At 43.5% G+C, this 15,108-nt stretch overlaps 1 protein-coding gene across 2 annotated transcripts; it reads left to right on the top strand.

The window, feature by feature from the left end:
* Positions 1-1,666: 1,666 nt before the first annotated feature.
* KIAA0101 (KIAA0101 ortholog) lies at positions 1,667-6,142 on the top strand. Of its 2 annotated transcripts, none has more exons than XM_018570433.1 (4): positions 1,667-1,769; positions 4,396-4,479; positions 5,036-5,216; positions 6,023-6,142. In XM_018570433.1, exons 1-4 carry the CDS (start codon positions 1,715-1,717, stop codon positions 6,060-6,062), a joined length of 360 nt encoding a protein of 119 aa, XP_018425935.1. In that variant the 5' UTR covers positions 1,667-1,714; the 3' UTR covers positions 6,063-6,142. The 2 variants fall into 2 exon arrangements, with proteins under 2 accessions (XP_018425935.1, XP_018425936.1); XM_018570434.1 differs by having other exon boundaries at positions 5,036-5,222; positions 6,025-6,088.
* Positions 6,143-15,108: the final 8,966 nt, after the last annotated feature.

The raw sequence follows: 15,108 nt of genomic DNA, 5'->3' as shown, positions 1-15,108 counted from the left end.
CTGGTGCTGCTGCTGCAATTAGGGGAACTTCAAAACTGGAGCAGACAGAATCTGGAGCAGCAACCAATCAGCTTCTGTCTTTCATTTTCAAAGCTTAACTGAACAAACTGACGAGAGAAGCTGATTGGTTACTATGGGCAACTGCTCCAATTTCTGTCTACTGCGGTTTTGATCAATTCCCCCCAATGTCTAAGGCCCCATTCACACCTGAATGTTTTGTAGCTCAAATGCCTGAGCGATATGACACTCAACAGGAGTAATCCTATTGTGTTCAATGGCTGCTCTTTACATTCTGCCACAAAGCACCATAGCTCAGAAAAGTACATGGGCTTCTTTTGGGGAAGAGTGGAGGGTTTTGGCCCCAAAAGACTTTAATGGGACCACCACCTCAAATATGCGTAATGTGTATCTTTTCACGCATTTGCTTACCCAGTAAATAGTTTGGCTATAAATAATAATGATAAAAAAGCTCAAGCCTAAAGGCCCCATTCACATCAGGGCAACAGCGTTTCAGCAATGTTTTCGCACTTTTTTTGCGTGTTATTGCACGTTTTTAAGTGCGTTTGAGCATGTATTACAGGCATTTACTGTTTAGATCTCAGCGCGTTTTTAAAGCTCATTTTTACTTGTCCAATGAGAAGCAGGCTCAGCTGCTGAAACGCAAATAAAAAACGTGCAAAACCGTGCTGATTAGTGCGTTTCCATTGAAGTCTAGGGAGTATAACGAGCTGATCATCGCAACAAAAGAAGCTCAGGGACTATTTCAAGCGACAGGCATATTTGTATGCGCGATTCCGTTTGCGTGAACAGCCCCCATAGGAATGTATAGGATTTTTTTGTTCCATGCGTTTCAGCGTGGAAAAATCAGCCCTGGTGTGAACGGGGTCTGAGGCTAGGCTCACACCTAGGAAACTCCTGACGCACGGTTCTGTGGGTGCTATTATTTTCTAATGGCACTGGGCGAATCGTGCGGTTTCCCGCCGCAATTCCACCCATGCAAGTGAACACATATCGTGAGTTGCAAAAAAAAGGTACTTGTACCTTTTTTTAGCGATTTTTTTAGCCCCATTGAAGTCAATGGGGTTGCATGGCAATCGCTGTGTGTACTAGCACACGATCACGCGTACCGGGTGTCATGCAGTGTGAACCTAGTCTAAATGTACTCAAAAATACTGAAAAAAATGCCCGAAATAGACAAACCAAGACAATGGGGCCAATAACAATAACTTTTGTATTCTATAAATGTATTTTCCCTAGGTTCCGCCATTTCCACACCTTCCCCCTGTTATTATTATCGTTCAGTCTCCACCCCTTCTAGTTAGCGGGTGTACTACGTGGCTCTAGTTCAAGTATTTTATTTTCGTTTGGCATATTATTAATTTCACATTGATGATAACATGTCGCCACAGACAACTCTCGAAATAGAGCGGGAAAGTACAGCGCTACTATCGCCCCTCCCCCACCGTCGCAGCTTGACAACGATAGGCGAGTCCGGCATTTGGGCGGGAATAAGGGCGGACGGCTTGACAGGCAGGTCTCTCTTTGACATCCTACTGACTAGCCTGGAAAGAATGGGCGGAGGAAGGAGGCGACCGTCCAATAGTAGCAGAGTGGGCGGGCAGGAATTTCGAGCGCCAAAGCCAGAGCTTTAAATCCGGCCGGGGAAGATATAGGCGGGCAGACCGTCTTGTGGTACTGGGCTGGTGAGGAGAACATGGTGCGCACCAAGGCTGACAGCGCGGGAACGTCCACTGGCAGCTACAGGAAAGGTGAGGCTGAGTGTGCTTTCATGGTGGCTTGTGGGGATATCCGTTATTTTTATTTTGACTGCGGAGTACCTCCTTCAATGTTGGCGGTAATCTTATGTACTCTGTGTGAGTTTACGGTGAAGGTAGTGGTGGTCCCCCTAAATTATTGGGGCACCAAACTTGGACCCTCTACTTTCTCCTTATGCTCTTTGTTCCGGAAAAATACTTCTGTGAGCTTCCCTGTCCCTAATAATAAGAGACTTGAAACAGTCTAGTCACCATGTGGTGACGTAATAACTATGAGAAAGCTAAGACGCCGACATCGCGGCATAGGATGGTGGCTTAAATCTGAAGGTAAGTAATGAGGGAGGATATGTGGAGGTAGCTGTCTGCTCGGCAGCCATTGACATTCGGCAGTATGAGCTCCCTGCAGAAGTGATTAGTGTATTGTAAGATCCTGTGTGTATTGATGTATATTAGAAGGGGAAGTCTCTATCACCCTCTTGTGTACCCCTACCTATTTCACACTCTGGGGTACAGCCAGCATCTGATCATGTCTAGCCCTCCCATTGCCAGATTACAAGCTTTAATAGATAAGTGTATAGAACAATACTATTACCCTAGTGAATGGTACCTTCCTTTGTTCTGCAAATGGTGGGGAGGCAGGCACCCACCCTGTGATGGCCTCATATATTGTAAATGATGAGGGCTGTGATCAGACCTTTTGGCAGTAAGATTTGTTGGGCTGGTTTTGTGATAGGGAGGAAGTTTGAAAGAGTAAGATAAAATATTCCTTTAGTGCCCCTCCTATACTGCTATGGGCAGGGGCATCTGCTGCATTGGGGCCAGCAGCACCAGTGACCTGGTGGTGGAGGCCAGGCCCAGCAGTGGCTGGCAGATGTGGGTAAGAGGATCACACTGGTAAAGGTACCCTGCACAGCCCACCACAGATTATGTGCAGGGTCCTGGGGTGGCTTTGCAGGATCTTTGGTAGGGTCTCAGGGGGGGCTATGCAGCCCCTAGTGAGACCCCAGCTTTCCTGCTATGCTTCTAGTGGAAAATGTCAAAGCTAGATAGTGTGTGCATGCTGTATCCAGGTACTGATAGATTATGCAGAAACAGGAATGGGTGGGGCAAATTTAGGGGGGTGGGGTGGAGGCTGAATTTAGTTTTGCCTAAGGCAGCCCCAAACCAAATTACAACATGGGGGGGTTGAAAGAGAACTATGTTAGTGTTTTTCCCCATAGTTCTCTTTAAGGTTTTGGGAGGACATGTACTAACCTCCTCCTGTGACCCAAAGCTCAGTATATAGCGGGTATACTGAGCACTGCAGCTGTGAAGGATTCTGACAATGCTGTCTGGATCTGTCCAGCTGAGTGAGTGACAGCCTATCTAGAGGGAGTGCCTGCCCCTCCCCTGTTTGTTCCTCCAGTCAGCGCTAGGGGGAATCCCTGTGGGGAGCGTTGACTGCCAGTCACTGCTCTCTGCAGGAAGATGATTGGTAAGTGAGTGACGGTATGTATTCGCTCACTTCCCGATCAATAGAGTTGACGCGTGACAGTTTCATTGTCGCATGTCGGCTCGATGGCTATGAGGATGAGTGGAAAGCACTGGCTTTATAGTTCTCCTTTTAATTATGCTTCTTTCCTACTGCTTGTGTTCAAAAAAGGCTGCACTTTTAATTTAGCCCTTTGTTGCTGTGATAATGTTGTAAGGAAGTGTTTTAAAGAAACTGGTAATGCAACTTTCCAATTCTAAAGACCTGTGCACTCCAGCCCACACATGTTTGCACATGGCTGATCTGGGATTCCTGCGGTAGGAGTCCCAAGGTGTCCCTGTTCAAATTTGGCAACTACTCATTTAAGTTAATGACAGGTTGTCGGGATGCATCTCTGTGGTCTGCATGTGATCTGTTCGCTTTTATTTAATTTTATTGCATTGTCACAAGATGTCCAACAGATGCTCCGATACCTTAAAGACCCACTCTGGGCAGCAGAAAAGTATCCTTTCACTGGGGCCTCAAAGCACATACTCTTAAGTGTATGGGAAGAGGAATAAGCTGTAATATTAAAAGGGTTCTGCCATGTACTGTCAATGGTCCCCCAAAGCCACTTATGGGTCACTGTGCTTGGCTTTAAAATCTGTGCTGTGGTAAGCCCACCCAAAACAAATGCTTTACTGCAAGGCATGTGTCATGGAGAGGTCTAGCTGGGCCTGGAGTGTTGCGCCATCCTTAAAATGGTGGTTTCTATAGTGGCAACCTTTTGCACATCGTTTCACAAAATATGGGAAAACGGTAGGATTACAACATGGATAGGCAGAGCCAGCTGTCACTCACGCAGCTGGGCGGATGTCGGGATCCGCTGCGGTGTACTGAGCTTAGGGTAACGGGATGACGCTAGTTTGTGTCCTAAGAACTATGGGGAAAAACACTGGCCTCCATAGTTCTCCTTTAACAAAGCGTGTTCCTGCTCATGGCTTATATTGGAACACTTGCAGTACTGAAATGGTTAAACTTGTATAGGCAGTAATTGTATCACAAAGTTGGGACTGGGGGGAAGGGGGGTGGAATTTGTCTTCAGACTTCATGTAATATTTAGTTTCTGCTTTTTAATTAACATGTTTTTCCCCTTTTCTGTTTTGTTAGCTGTTGCTGCTAGAGCACCACGAAAGTCTTTTGGTGCAAGCTCTTCTTCCTCAAATCATACAACATCACCAACTGGGAAAAAGTGTAAGTTTTCTTGACCTGCTGACCCAACTGCATAGTCTATGCAGCTTTTGTAAAATTGTGATGTGCTTTTCCTTTTTAAAAAAAAAAGAAAGTTGAGTGTATAGTGTGCTTGTTCTTGGTATGTGGTGCTTTTAAAAGCAGACTTATAATTAAACTACTATATTACCCCTTCCCGCTCCAACTGTACTTGCCACGCTATCGACACCAAATGCACTCCGCCTGTGAGGAAACGATAGTGAAAGTGCGCTTCGCTCATTCTGGTAACCAAATTGCTCTTGGAAAGGTACGGCACCCCTGATTGCCCTGATCACCATATTTTTGTACATGAATACATATAGACTTTTCTACATGAATAATTGTGGATTGTTGTACATTAAAACAAATAAGTGTTTACCTACCTAGTGTGTGTTATATTTTTTTTGCACAAAAAAAAAGACTGTCTTATTTTCGGGGAAACACAGTAAATGTTTTTTCATCATGGGTTCTCTATTATAAATTTCCAGCATTTCCATGTAGCTTTACTGATCTTTTCTCCTTGTCTTTACCAAATTTACAGCTGATGGCAAGTATGCTGGAGGCAACCCTGTATGTGTCCGACCAACGCCAAAATGGCAAAAAGGTATAGGAGATTTCTTTGGCTCTCCATCTACTGGCAGTATAGAAAAAGAGAACTGTGTGCCTTCTGACGATGATGGTGAAGAAGCAGGAGGCAGTGGCGTTGGTAAAGCACCACGGAAGTAAGTGCAGACCCTGAACATTGTAGGTTAGCAGGGTTTTGATTGTGGTCGTTAAGCTTTCAGGTGTTATTTAAAGCACTAGTGTTTGTCATTTACCTGCTGCCCATTGTCATTACTGTGCAATGACTAAAAACTATTTCAGTACAAAGAGTAAATAGTGTACATAGTTGTCATTTGATGGAAATGTTTTAGCATTTCTAACTTAGTGCAGTGAACGGTAGTATTTTACTCTTCAAAATAAATCCTCAATATTGCCTATAGTTTTGAAAATGGAGTTGCTTATCACTTTCTGTGGGGATTGAGAGGTTCTATATAATTTTTTTTTTTTTTTTTTAGCAGTTTTGCTACCTTGCACCTCGTTCTCACTGCAATCCACCGGGGCTGTAACTAAATCCACTTTTAATGGTTGTGGGGCAATATAATATACATTGTTTTTGCATTTGTAGCAAATAAACTGCTATGTAGACCTTAAGTTTGGTATTGCAAAACACACTCTCCATATATAACGAACTTATGTTTGATGCACAAGGGTGTTCTAAGCTTAAGAGAACTACATTTTGTAATGATTGGGCTATCTGGATTATGTAGAAGTATGCACAACACACTTGGCTCCTGCTGTACTCTTCTTCAGCAATGACTGATTGGTTCACGTTCCTGTCCCTGATTTGGCCATGGGGGCAGCCCCTGACAATGCATGCACAGGATTTATGTTGTCTCTAGTGTGTGATGGCATGTAAAGACCTTAAACTGCATTCCTGTTGGTTATATAAATGCATAAAATACTAAAAATGTTCTTTTAATTGCAGAGCACGTCCCTTGATTGACGATGGTTCAGATGAAGACTGAATGCTGGTTTTATTAGTTGCCTGTATATTTGTAAATAAAATGTTGTTTGTACAGTTTCTCTTATTTGCTTTTACACTGGCTTACAGCCTTCAGTATCTGCCATTGGTAAAACCCTTTGTGTATTTTGTCCTGCATCTTGGAAGGTCTTACTTGCACTTAGGCCAAGAGTAAGTGTAGCTTTTTAATGCGTACATTTTTAAATTTCATGTTGGTGGATGCTGAAACTTGTAGCTGTATGTTTATTATGAACTGTTCTACAACTTTATGCATGAAACAATTTCTCAAATAAAATAATTCTAAAGCTCTACTTTAGGTGTTCCCAGGCAGATTAATATGTTTCAGCAGTTAGTAAAATTTAAGTAGATGGCAAAAATTCTAAATGGATGATAAATTAGAAAACCTTCAAAGCTAAACTCATTCTTAAGGTGTCCATATACCTGCCAATTATTGTACGATAATCGCAGGGCGATCCCGTGATCGTACCATAATCAGCAGATGTATGGAAAGAGTGTGACTGTTTCTACTGTAAAGCAAAACAAACGACAAACGCACTCAACAATTTGTTATACAGTAAGGTGCACACGAAATGGGCTTTGAACAGTAGAAAGGCATCATGGCACACTCACAAACCAGCATGTAAAACAACTGGTCTCACCACTAAGGACAATGACAGCGGTTTGGATACACGTCTTCTGCAAAGGATGTGTTAAGGCCGTGACACACTGCACGCGAAGCCGTGCAGAGCGAAGCAAAGCTATCCGGCACGGAGCTTTGCGTGCAGTGTGTGAGCTGACTGCAGTCAGATGATTGACTGCACCTTCAGCCAATCGGCTTGTCCGTAACAACCAGCCAGCTGTCGCATACCGACGCTCTGGTTTATTTGCGCGAGCCGATTGGCTGAAGTTGGAATTGTTGATCTCGGCACGCTCAAGCTCCGCGAGCTCTCGCCAGCTGAGGTTCCCAGGAGAAAATGGCATGACACACTGGTCGCAAAGGCAGCGCGCCACCGCTCCGCGCTGCTTCGCCTGCAGTGTGTCACGGCCTTAAGCCGCGCCAAGGCACCTCTTATAGTGCGGTCCTATCTCTAAACTATTAGAGTCTCCATCTTGGAGCACATGGGGGCAGAAGATATCAAATTGGGTGCAGGCCTGTCAGGAGGACGCCCAACCTCCTTTAAAAGGTACAGAAACACACAAGGGATTCCGCACATCCCAATGGCAGCTGAGAAACCCCATGCGTTGCTGCACCAAATTGGTCAAGCAAAACAAATGACAAACACACTCAACAATTTGTTACCAGTTATACAGTAAGGTGCACACGAAATGGGCTTTGAACAGTAAAACAGCAGAAAGGCATCATGGCACACTCACAAACCAGTGTGCTGTTTTACTGTTCAAAGCCCATTTCGTGTGCACCTTACTGTATAACTGCAACAAATTGTTGAGTGCTTTGTTTGTTTTGCTTGACTGTTTCTACTGTAAGGTCGCACATCTGTCTCCTGAGCAGACTTGAAAACCTGCTGAGAATCTTAAGGGGCAGAATTCTAAACACCCAGAAAATTTATTGAAAATAATGCTGCCAGTATAGCACATTTGTCTTAATCAACAGCTGTTGGGTTTTTTTAACACTAAAAATGAAAAATGCTTCCATATTTCTGAGGTTGTGGCTAACTGGTGAGAGTTGTTGTGCATCAGGAATATGAATTACTAAGAATGCACACCCATATAGTGTTGTGTGGCTTATTTCCGACAACTAACATTTCATCATTCCAATCCATATGGGTGTTATCACAATGTAAGGAAATTTGTAGGAATTATAAGGTTGAGGGGAAAGTACTTTGAATAGTTGAATTAACTACCTGCTGGCCGTTGTGTATACGTGGCTGGGAGCTTCTTGGATGTAACTGGGCGTGTATACACGTCTTGTTACATCCACCCGCTCGGGCGGGAAATGCCGGGTATTTTAAAACGGGCAGCGATGCCCGTTAATATACAAGCGATCCGCCGGCTATAAAGCTGGCGGATTGGTTTTATGAGGTCCCGTGACGTGCTCCCCGTCCCCCGCTGTCAAGCTGGCCCTGGGCTCCGGTGTGAGCCCGGGACCAGCATACTGCCTCTGTCACGAGATCAGGGGGAGGTCGGATCACGACCTCCCTCTGCTGTCAGAATGCGGAAGTGGTGTATATTACATCACTTCTGCATTCTTGTGTCACTCTCCAGTTGATGAAGCACATCTCTACTTCAGGGGGGTCCTAGGTGACAAGTCCCCCCCCACCCCTACATACATGTAAATGTGCGCATACCTGCGAAAATGAAGATTACGCTGCACATGTTACATATCGCCGCGAACGTCTGAATGAGCAATAATTTTTGGCCCATCAATCACTGATAACACTAAACTGATGAGCTGTAAAAGCTTTTAAAGCGTTGCCTATGGCCAATTTTGGGTATGCTAGTTTTTTTGCGAATGCGTGCAATTTTTAAGCTTGACATGTTTGGTGTCTATTTACCCGATGTGACCCCGTCTTTTATATTTTACCAAAAAAAGTGGGTAATAGTTGTTTTATAACATAATGTTAGTTTATAGTAAAAAATAAAATCCCCAGTGGTGATTAAATACCACCAAAAGAAAGCTCTATCTGTCCCCAAAAAATGGTATAAAATTCATTTCAGTGCAGCATTGCATGACGGAATAAATGTCAGTCAAAGTACTGCAGCGCTGAACACTGAAAAATGGCCTGGCCGGGGGGTCTAAACACCTGGTCTTCAAGCGGTTAAAGTGGGTTGGTGAAGTTGCAGAAGGCCTGGAACAGATTTAAGGGAGATGAGGAAGAACAAGGGTGAATAGTGCAACTACATACAGTGAGGAAAATAATGATTTGATTCCCTGCAGATTTTGTAAATGTGCCCACTTACAAAGAAATGAAAGGTAGATCATTTTATCACAGGTGTATTTTAAATGATAGACCGAATATATCAACCAGAAATACATGATACAAATGTTATAAATTGAGTTGCAGTTCAGTGAGTAAAATAAGTATTTGATCCCCTACCAACCATCAATAATTCTGGCTCCCACAGACTAGCTATGTGGTACACAGATTAGTCCTCTCAATTAAAAAGTGCTCCTAACAACAACTTTTTATGTCTATAAAAGATGCCTGTCCACAGAATCTCTTACATTCAAACCTCATCACCATGGGGAAGACCAAAGGGTGTTAGGGACCAGATTGTAGACCTGCGCAGGGCTGAAATGGGCTACAAGACTATCAGCAAGAAGCTTGGTGAGAAGGAAACAACTGTTGGAGCGATTATTCGCAAATGGAAAGAATACAAAATCACCATCAATTGCCCTCTGTCTGGAGCTCCATGCAAGAATTTGCCTCATGGGGTAAGGATAATCATGGGAAAAATGAGGAATCAGCCCAGAACTACATGGGAGGAGCTTGTGAATGACCTCAAGGCAGTTGAGACCACAGTCACCAAACTAACCATTGGTAATTCAATACACTGCCATTAATTGAGATCCTGCAACGCCCACAAGGTCCCCCTCAAGAAGGCACATGTACAGGCCCGTCTGAAGTTTGCCAATGAACATCTAAATGATTCAGAGGATTGGGAGAAAATGCTGCGGTCAGATGAGACCGTAATTGAGCTCTTCGGCAATAACCCGACTCGCTGTGTGGAGGAATGAAAATGCTGACTGTGACCCTTAGAACACCATCCCTACAGTCCAGCACGGAGGTGGAAACCTTATGCTTTGGGGCTGTTTCTCTGCTAAAGGTACAGGATGACTTTGTTGCATTGAGGGGCCAATGGACAGAGACATGTATTGTATAATCTTGGATGAGAACCTCCTTCCCTCAGCCAGAACACTGAAGATGGGTCGTGAATGGGTCTTTCAGCACGACAATGACCCAATGCAACAAAGCAGTGGCTGAAGAAGAAGCACATTATGGTCATTGAGTGGCCTATCTAGTCTCCAGATTTAGAGAAGATCTGTAATGAAGAGTGGACCAAAATCCCTCCTGAGATGTGTGCAAACCTGGTAACCAAATACAAGAAACGTCTTACCTCTGTGCTTGCCCACAAGCGTTTCTCCACCAAGTACTAAGTCATGTGTTTCTTGGGGATCAAATACTTATTTTACTCACTGAACTGCAACTCAATTTATAACATTTGTATCGTGTTTTTTCTGGTTGATATTCTGTCTCTATCATTTAAAATACACCTATGATACAAATGATAGACCTTTCATTTCTTTGTAAGTGGGCAAACTTACAAAATCTGCAGGGGATCAAATAATTATTTTTCTCACTGTACTCCTGCTTGAGGTTTGGAAGCAAATATTACTGGTTACAGTTCTCATTAGAACGCTTTCAACAAAACATGATGTTAGCTATTATAGGGAACAGCACTGTCTCATGCTATTAAAAGGGAAGTCCTCTGAATCTCCCGAGGTCAGTGCTGAAACCCTCAGCACTTGGACATGGCGCTGTCCGGGTCTTCATTTCCCTCAGAAAAGATCCAATCTTTCAAGTCTCATGCTTGGACCCTGTAGTCAAAGAGTTGCCATGTTTTCAGTTGCACAAACGAGCTTGGATAGAAAGGGTGCTTCTGTTGAGACTGCTTTGTGCAGTTTCACTTCAGGCTATTGGAGCTCATTCTGTCTGCGTGGGACAAGTAGGTTCAGTGCCTGGACCTCCCCATTTGCTTGTCCAGCAAGGCCAGGCCTGTCCTGGTGTGTTATTTCCAATTCAGGACTGGAATTGGGAAATTCGTGTTCACAATTGGTTAGGAAGGTGCTCATGGTGTATGCCAAACACTCAGGTTCACTCCCACTTTACTAATGGCTAAGGTGCTGCAGCACACCTTGGGTGACATATACAGCCTGGAATTGTGTTGCCCTTTTGCTCCTACAGTCTGTTCTATCATGGGGATTCTCTTTAGTTTTGGGTGTGACAGTTTCCTCTGCTCTTCCTTTTTAGGTTTTTATTATGGGTATGGCTTAAATTACCCATGACCCTGTGCCTTCCACTGCAGATTCTCCACTTGTTTTGTTCAGAGCCTGAATTATCTGCTTCTGAACAATCAGAGGCTGAATCGCTCCAGTCTTTAAGTGATGAGCTTCCCCTGAACAGTCTACTGATATCACTTGCAAAATAAGAGATTTTATTTGGCTGTTATTAATGTGGTGCACAGCACCCTGAAACTAGTCGATCAGCCTCTGGCTTCTACCAGTGCGGTTTTTGGTCCTTTATAGCAGTGGTTCTCAACCTGTGTAGCCTCAGGCCCCACATTAGTCCTTGGTCATTAAGCCGGAACACACAGCATTGTGGTACCGTGCTTTCTGGTGCAGGTGATCAAACTGGTGGTAGGTGTTTGGGGTGCTATTCCGTGAATGGCAATGCAACGCTCCTCCTGCACCACAAAGCGTGGTAGAAGAGATTGTGTGTTAATCACACAGGTCTGTGCGATTATCGCACTGTGCTAGTGTGAATGGGCCCTCAAAAACACTGACAGGCTCACACACAGACATTCTCATACACCCAAAAAATGTATATATATTTTTTTTGAGATCCACCCAGTCTCCCTACCTTACGAAAACTGTGGTGTTGTGCTGTGATGGTACAGCTCCCGTCTGTGCTCTGTAGAAGTGATGGGAGCCAGAATGTGACATTACCCCGGTCCAGGCACCTCTACAGGCCACTTGAGGGAGCTGTAAGCAATGCATGTATGGATGGAGCTCCCTTGCAGCCATAGCTCCACCCCACCTCGAGCTGAAAATTACTTACAGCCCAAGAGTTCTATTTTCTGAAAGCAGAGACCCAGTAGAATAAAATGGCAGCGGTTACAAAATCGCATGATATTAGCGCAACTCTATAAAACCCAATATTTCAGTACAAATTACACTTAATTTATTCTAGCGCATAAAAACACAATATAATACCCATTCTGTAAAATATAAAAGACGAGCTTATGCAAAGTAAATAGATTCCCAACATGCCAAGCTTAAAAATAACATGCCACCATGAAGTGCTGATAAAATACAGTACATCAAATTGTCCATTGGCAATGCTTTCAAAGCCTGTACAGGTCATCAGTTTAGAGGTAACTATTACTATTGGCCCTAGAATGACTACTTCCACTCTGGATGCGGTGATAATGTGAAGCGCACGTTCGCAGTATGGGGGACTAACTTTTTTTTGGGTATTTTTACAATTATTTTACTTTTTTTGTCCTGTACTAAATTGCTATCACATAGGGCTTACAAGCCCCCTATGTGATAGCACATTGGATGTGAATGGTTCTCTTTAAGATGACATTAGGGATCTATTAGACCCCTATTGTCACCTTTCTACTGCAAAGAATCTATTCAAGTGCAGATTGCATTTGAATAGCTTCATCTCCGACTGCTCTAGCCAGGCAATGACAGCTGAGGAAAACAAGTGATATAAGCAGTGTCGCTTCTGGCTCCCTTTAGCAAGGAGATCGGTAAATGGATGCAGTTGGAAAAACACCAGAGTGGTGGCGTATGACAACCATCGGGGAAGAACCAGAATACTTACAGTAGCAATAGGGGTAGATCAGATCCCGGGGAGAACTTCAAATTTCTTGTACATTCCAGCTGGAGACAATTGGCAGACAGATGTCCTTAGCCAAAATGGTCTGTGCATGAGTGAGTTGTCCCTACACCTAAAGCTGTTCCAGAATCTGTCGCAGGAAGAGGTTGCCAGATGTGAATCTGTTGTTCTGGCTCAAAAACAAACTGGACAGGTATAGGGATCCTCTGGCTCCAGGGGATTAGTACACCATGATATTTATGCTGTTCCTTCCCTGAAACTTCTCCCTCTTTTGCTTCACATGATTTAGATGGAGACCATTCAGGTGATCATCGGTTCTCTGCATGTGGCACACCAACCTGGTAAGAATCCTGGCGGATGCTCTGTGGGCATCTGGATCTTTTGACTCAAGGATCAATTTACCATTCTGCTTCACAGATGCTGTCTAACGGTATGGCCGTTGAAGCCCAGGTTTTGAAAGACGAGCATTTCTGAATTTGTGATTCCTACAATGATAAAAGGTAGGAAGGCTAATTCCTGCAAGGTCTGTCTTGTGAAGTAGAACATGTACATCATTTGATTCTTCTTTATTCCCTTGAGTCCCTGGGCTTCCATCATAAGAGTTTCACCATGCACTGAATACTTTGCATCCTACAGCTGGGCCTGAACCAGAGTTGGGCTACCAAGGACTAGATTTCTGTTCTTTCTAATCTGTTTCAAAGATTGCGTGCCTCCCGTGTCTAGATGAAGACCTTTGTACAGGGAGTCTCCCATGTAGCTCCCCGTTTGTTAATACCTTCTGACTCCATGGGATTTTAATCTGGTTTTCTCTGTGCTTCAAAAACTGCCATTTGAATCCGCTAGACATTCCTCTTTCTACTGTAAAACCAAGGTGGTATTCCTGGTATTAAAGTATTCCATGTAGGATAAAATTACAGGTTTAGACAATCATCTCATAGAGGTGATGGCTACCAGGTTTTGCATAGAGACAAAGTGGTGTTAAAGCCCTGAACTATTCCTTCTTATCTAAGGCAGTTTCTGCCTCTCACCTCAACCAGGACATTGTTCTTCCATTTCTATCTGGCTTCACGTCACAAAAGAACATTTCCTTTCATTATCTGGATGTGGCGTGGGCTCTCCAAATCTTATCTCTCAACCACTGATTCTTTCATGAAGAATCTTTCATCCTTTTTTGGGGGCATCAAAGATGAACTCCATAAGGGCGCACCAGCTTCCACTTCTGCTATCGCTAGGTGGCTTAGGAAAACAATTGTGCAAACTTCCGGACTTATGGATCGATTCCACACTTTTTTTGTCAAAGCACACTACTAGATCTTTGGGTGCTTCTTCAGCTTTTTGTCTTCAAGCAACTGTTTCCCAGATTTGGAAGGCTGCAACTTGGTCTCGACTTCTAACAGGTGGTTATTGTGTCCTGATGCCAACTTCCGACATAAGGTCTTTACAGCAGCTCTTTGGGCTGCAGTAGGTCCCCAGTTCTCTGTTGTTTTCTTGGGCCTATTAATGTTTGTTTGCTATGTTGCTCACCTCTTAGATGGACTGCTTTTGGATGTTCTGAAGGTTCAAGAATGCCTGTGTCTCCCAATGGAGGAGAAAGAAAATTGGATTTTTGTTCTTACCTTAAAACCCTTTTCTTGAGTCCATTGAGTAGTACGTCCCTGTGTTTAGAGATATCTGTGTTTAAGAATTGTATATGTATGTATATGTATATATACAGTTATATATAAAACTGAGGCATGCGGGTAGTGGAAGACATTATCCTGGGCTGGCTACAGTTTTTTGGGGGTTTGCCAGTATCCAGTCCTCCTGTAGGTGGTAGTATATACTGAAGGTTAAAGACTTCCTTTGTCTCACAATGGAAAAGGATTTTATGGGAGTACAAAAATCCTATTTTATCCCACTGCTTTTTTGTAAGAAAATAAAGTATAATTGTCTTTTCATTATTGTCTGCACCACATCCTAAAAGAGGAAATGGGCAGAGTATTTCCTGTACCAAGTTTTGACAGAATTCACCCAAAAAGAGTGTTTGGATTCTAAGAAAAAGCCTTTTCAGAGAAATCTCAAGTGCAGATTCTTCTGTTGAAGATGATTCTAAAATAAAGTGTACAATAATGCTTGTTTAGATGCCGTTTTTCTTTAAAAAAACAAACAAACTATGGCCTAAGTGCTTTTCCCCATAGTTCTCTTTAGGGTCATGGGAGGACATATACTAACTAGACATGTGCAATTCGTTTCGTTCCGAATCGAAATTCGGACCAATTTTCGGACATTCGCATGTATCCGAATTCCGAATTCCAGATATAACGAATGCAAACGAATCTGAATTTCCGTTTCCGAAATTGGGTAGCGGTAGTGCGTTCGAACGTTCGTTTCGTTTTCGTTTGTTGAAGAAAAACATTTCCCCCCCTCAAAAGTCACTTTGCTGCAAACGAACGAACGAATGGACGAAACGAAAACGAAACGAAT

The sequence above is a fragment of the Nanorana parkeri genome, unplaced genomic scaffold (genome assembly GCF_000935625.1).
Source record: "Nanorana parkeri isolate BGI_ZX_2015 unplaced genomic scaffold, ASM93562v1 scaffold1532, whole genome shotgun sequence".
NCBI lineage: Eukaryota > Metazoa > Chordata > Amphibia > Anura > Dicroglossidae > Nanorana > Nanorana parkeri.
This window is presented reverse-complemented; position numbering and strand designations above follow the sequence as displayed.

Excerpts from the sequence above, each read along its gene's own strand:
- KIAA0101 (XM_018570433.1), top strand. The coding sequence starts at position 1,715 with ATGGTGCGCACCAAGGCTGACAGCGCGGGAACGTCCACTGGCAGCTAC. Across the intron at positions 1,770-4,395 it reads CACTGGCAGCTACAGGAAAG|CTGTTGCTGCTAGAGCACCA; the intron begins GTGAGGCTGAGT and ends CTGTTTTGTTAG. Across the intron at positions 5,217-6,022 it reads GTTGGTAAAGCACCACGGAA|AGCACGTCCCTTGATTGACG; the intron begins GTAAGTGCAGAC and ends TTTTAATTGCAG.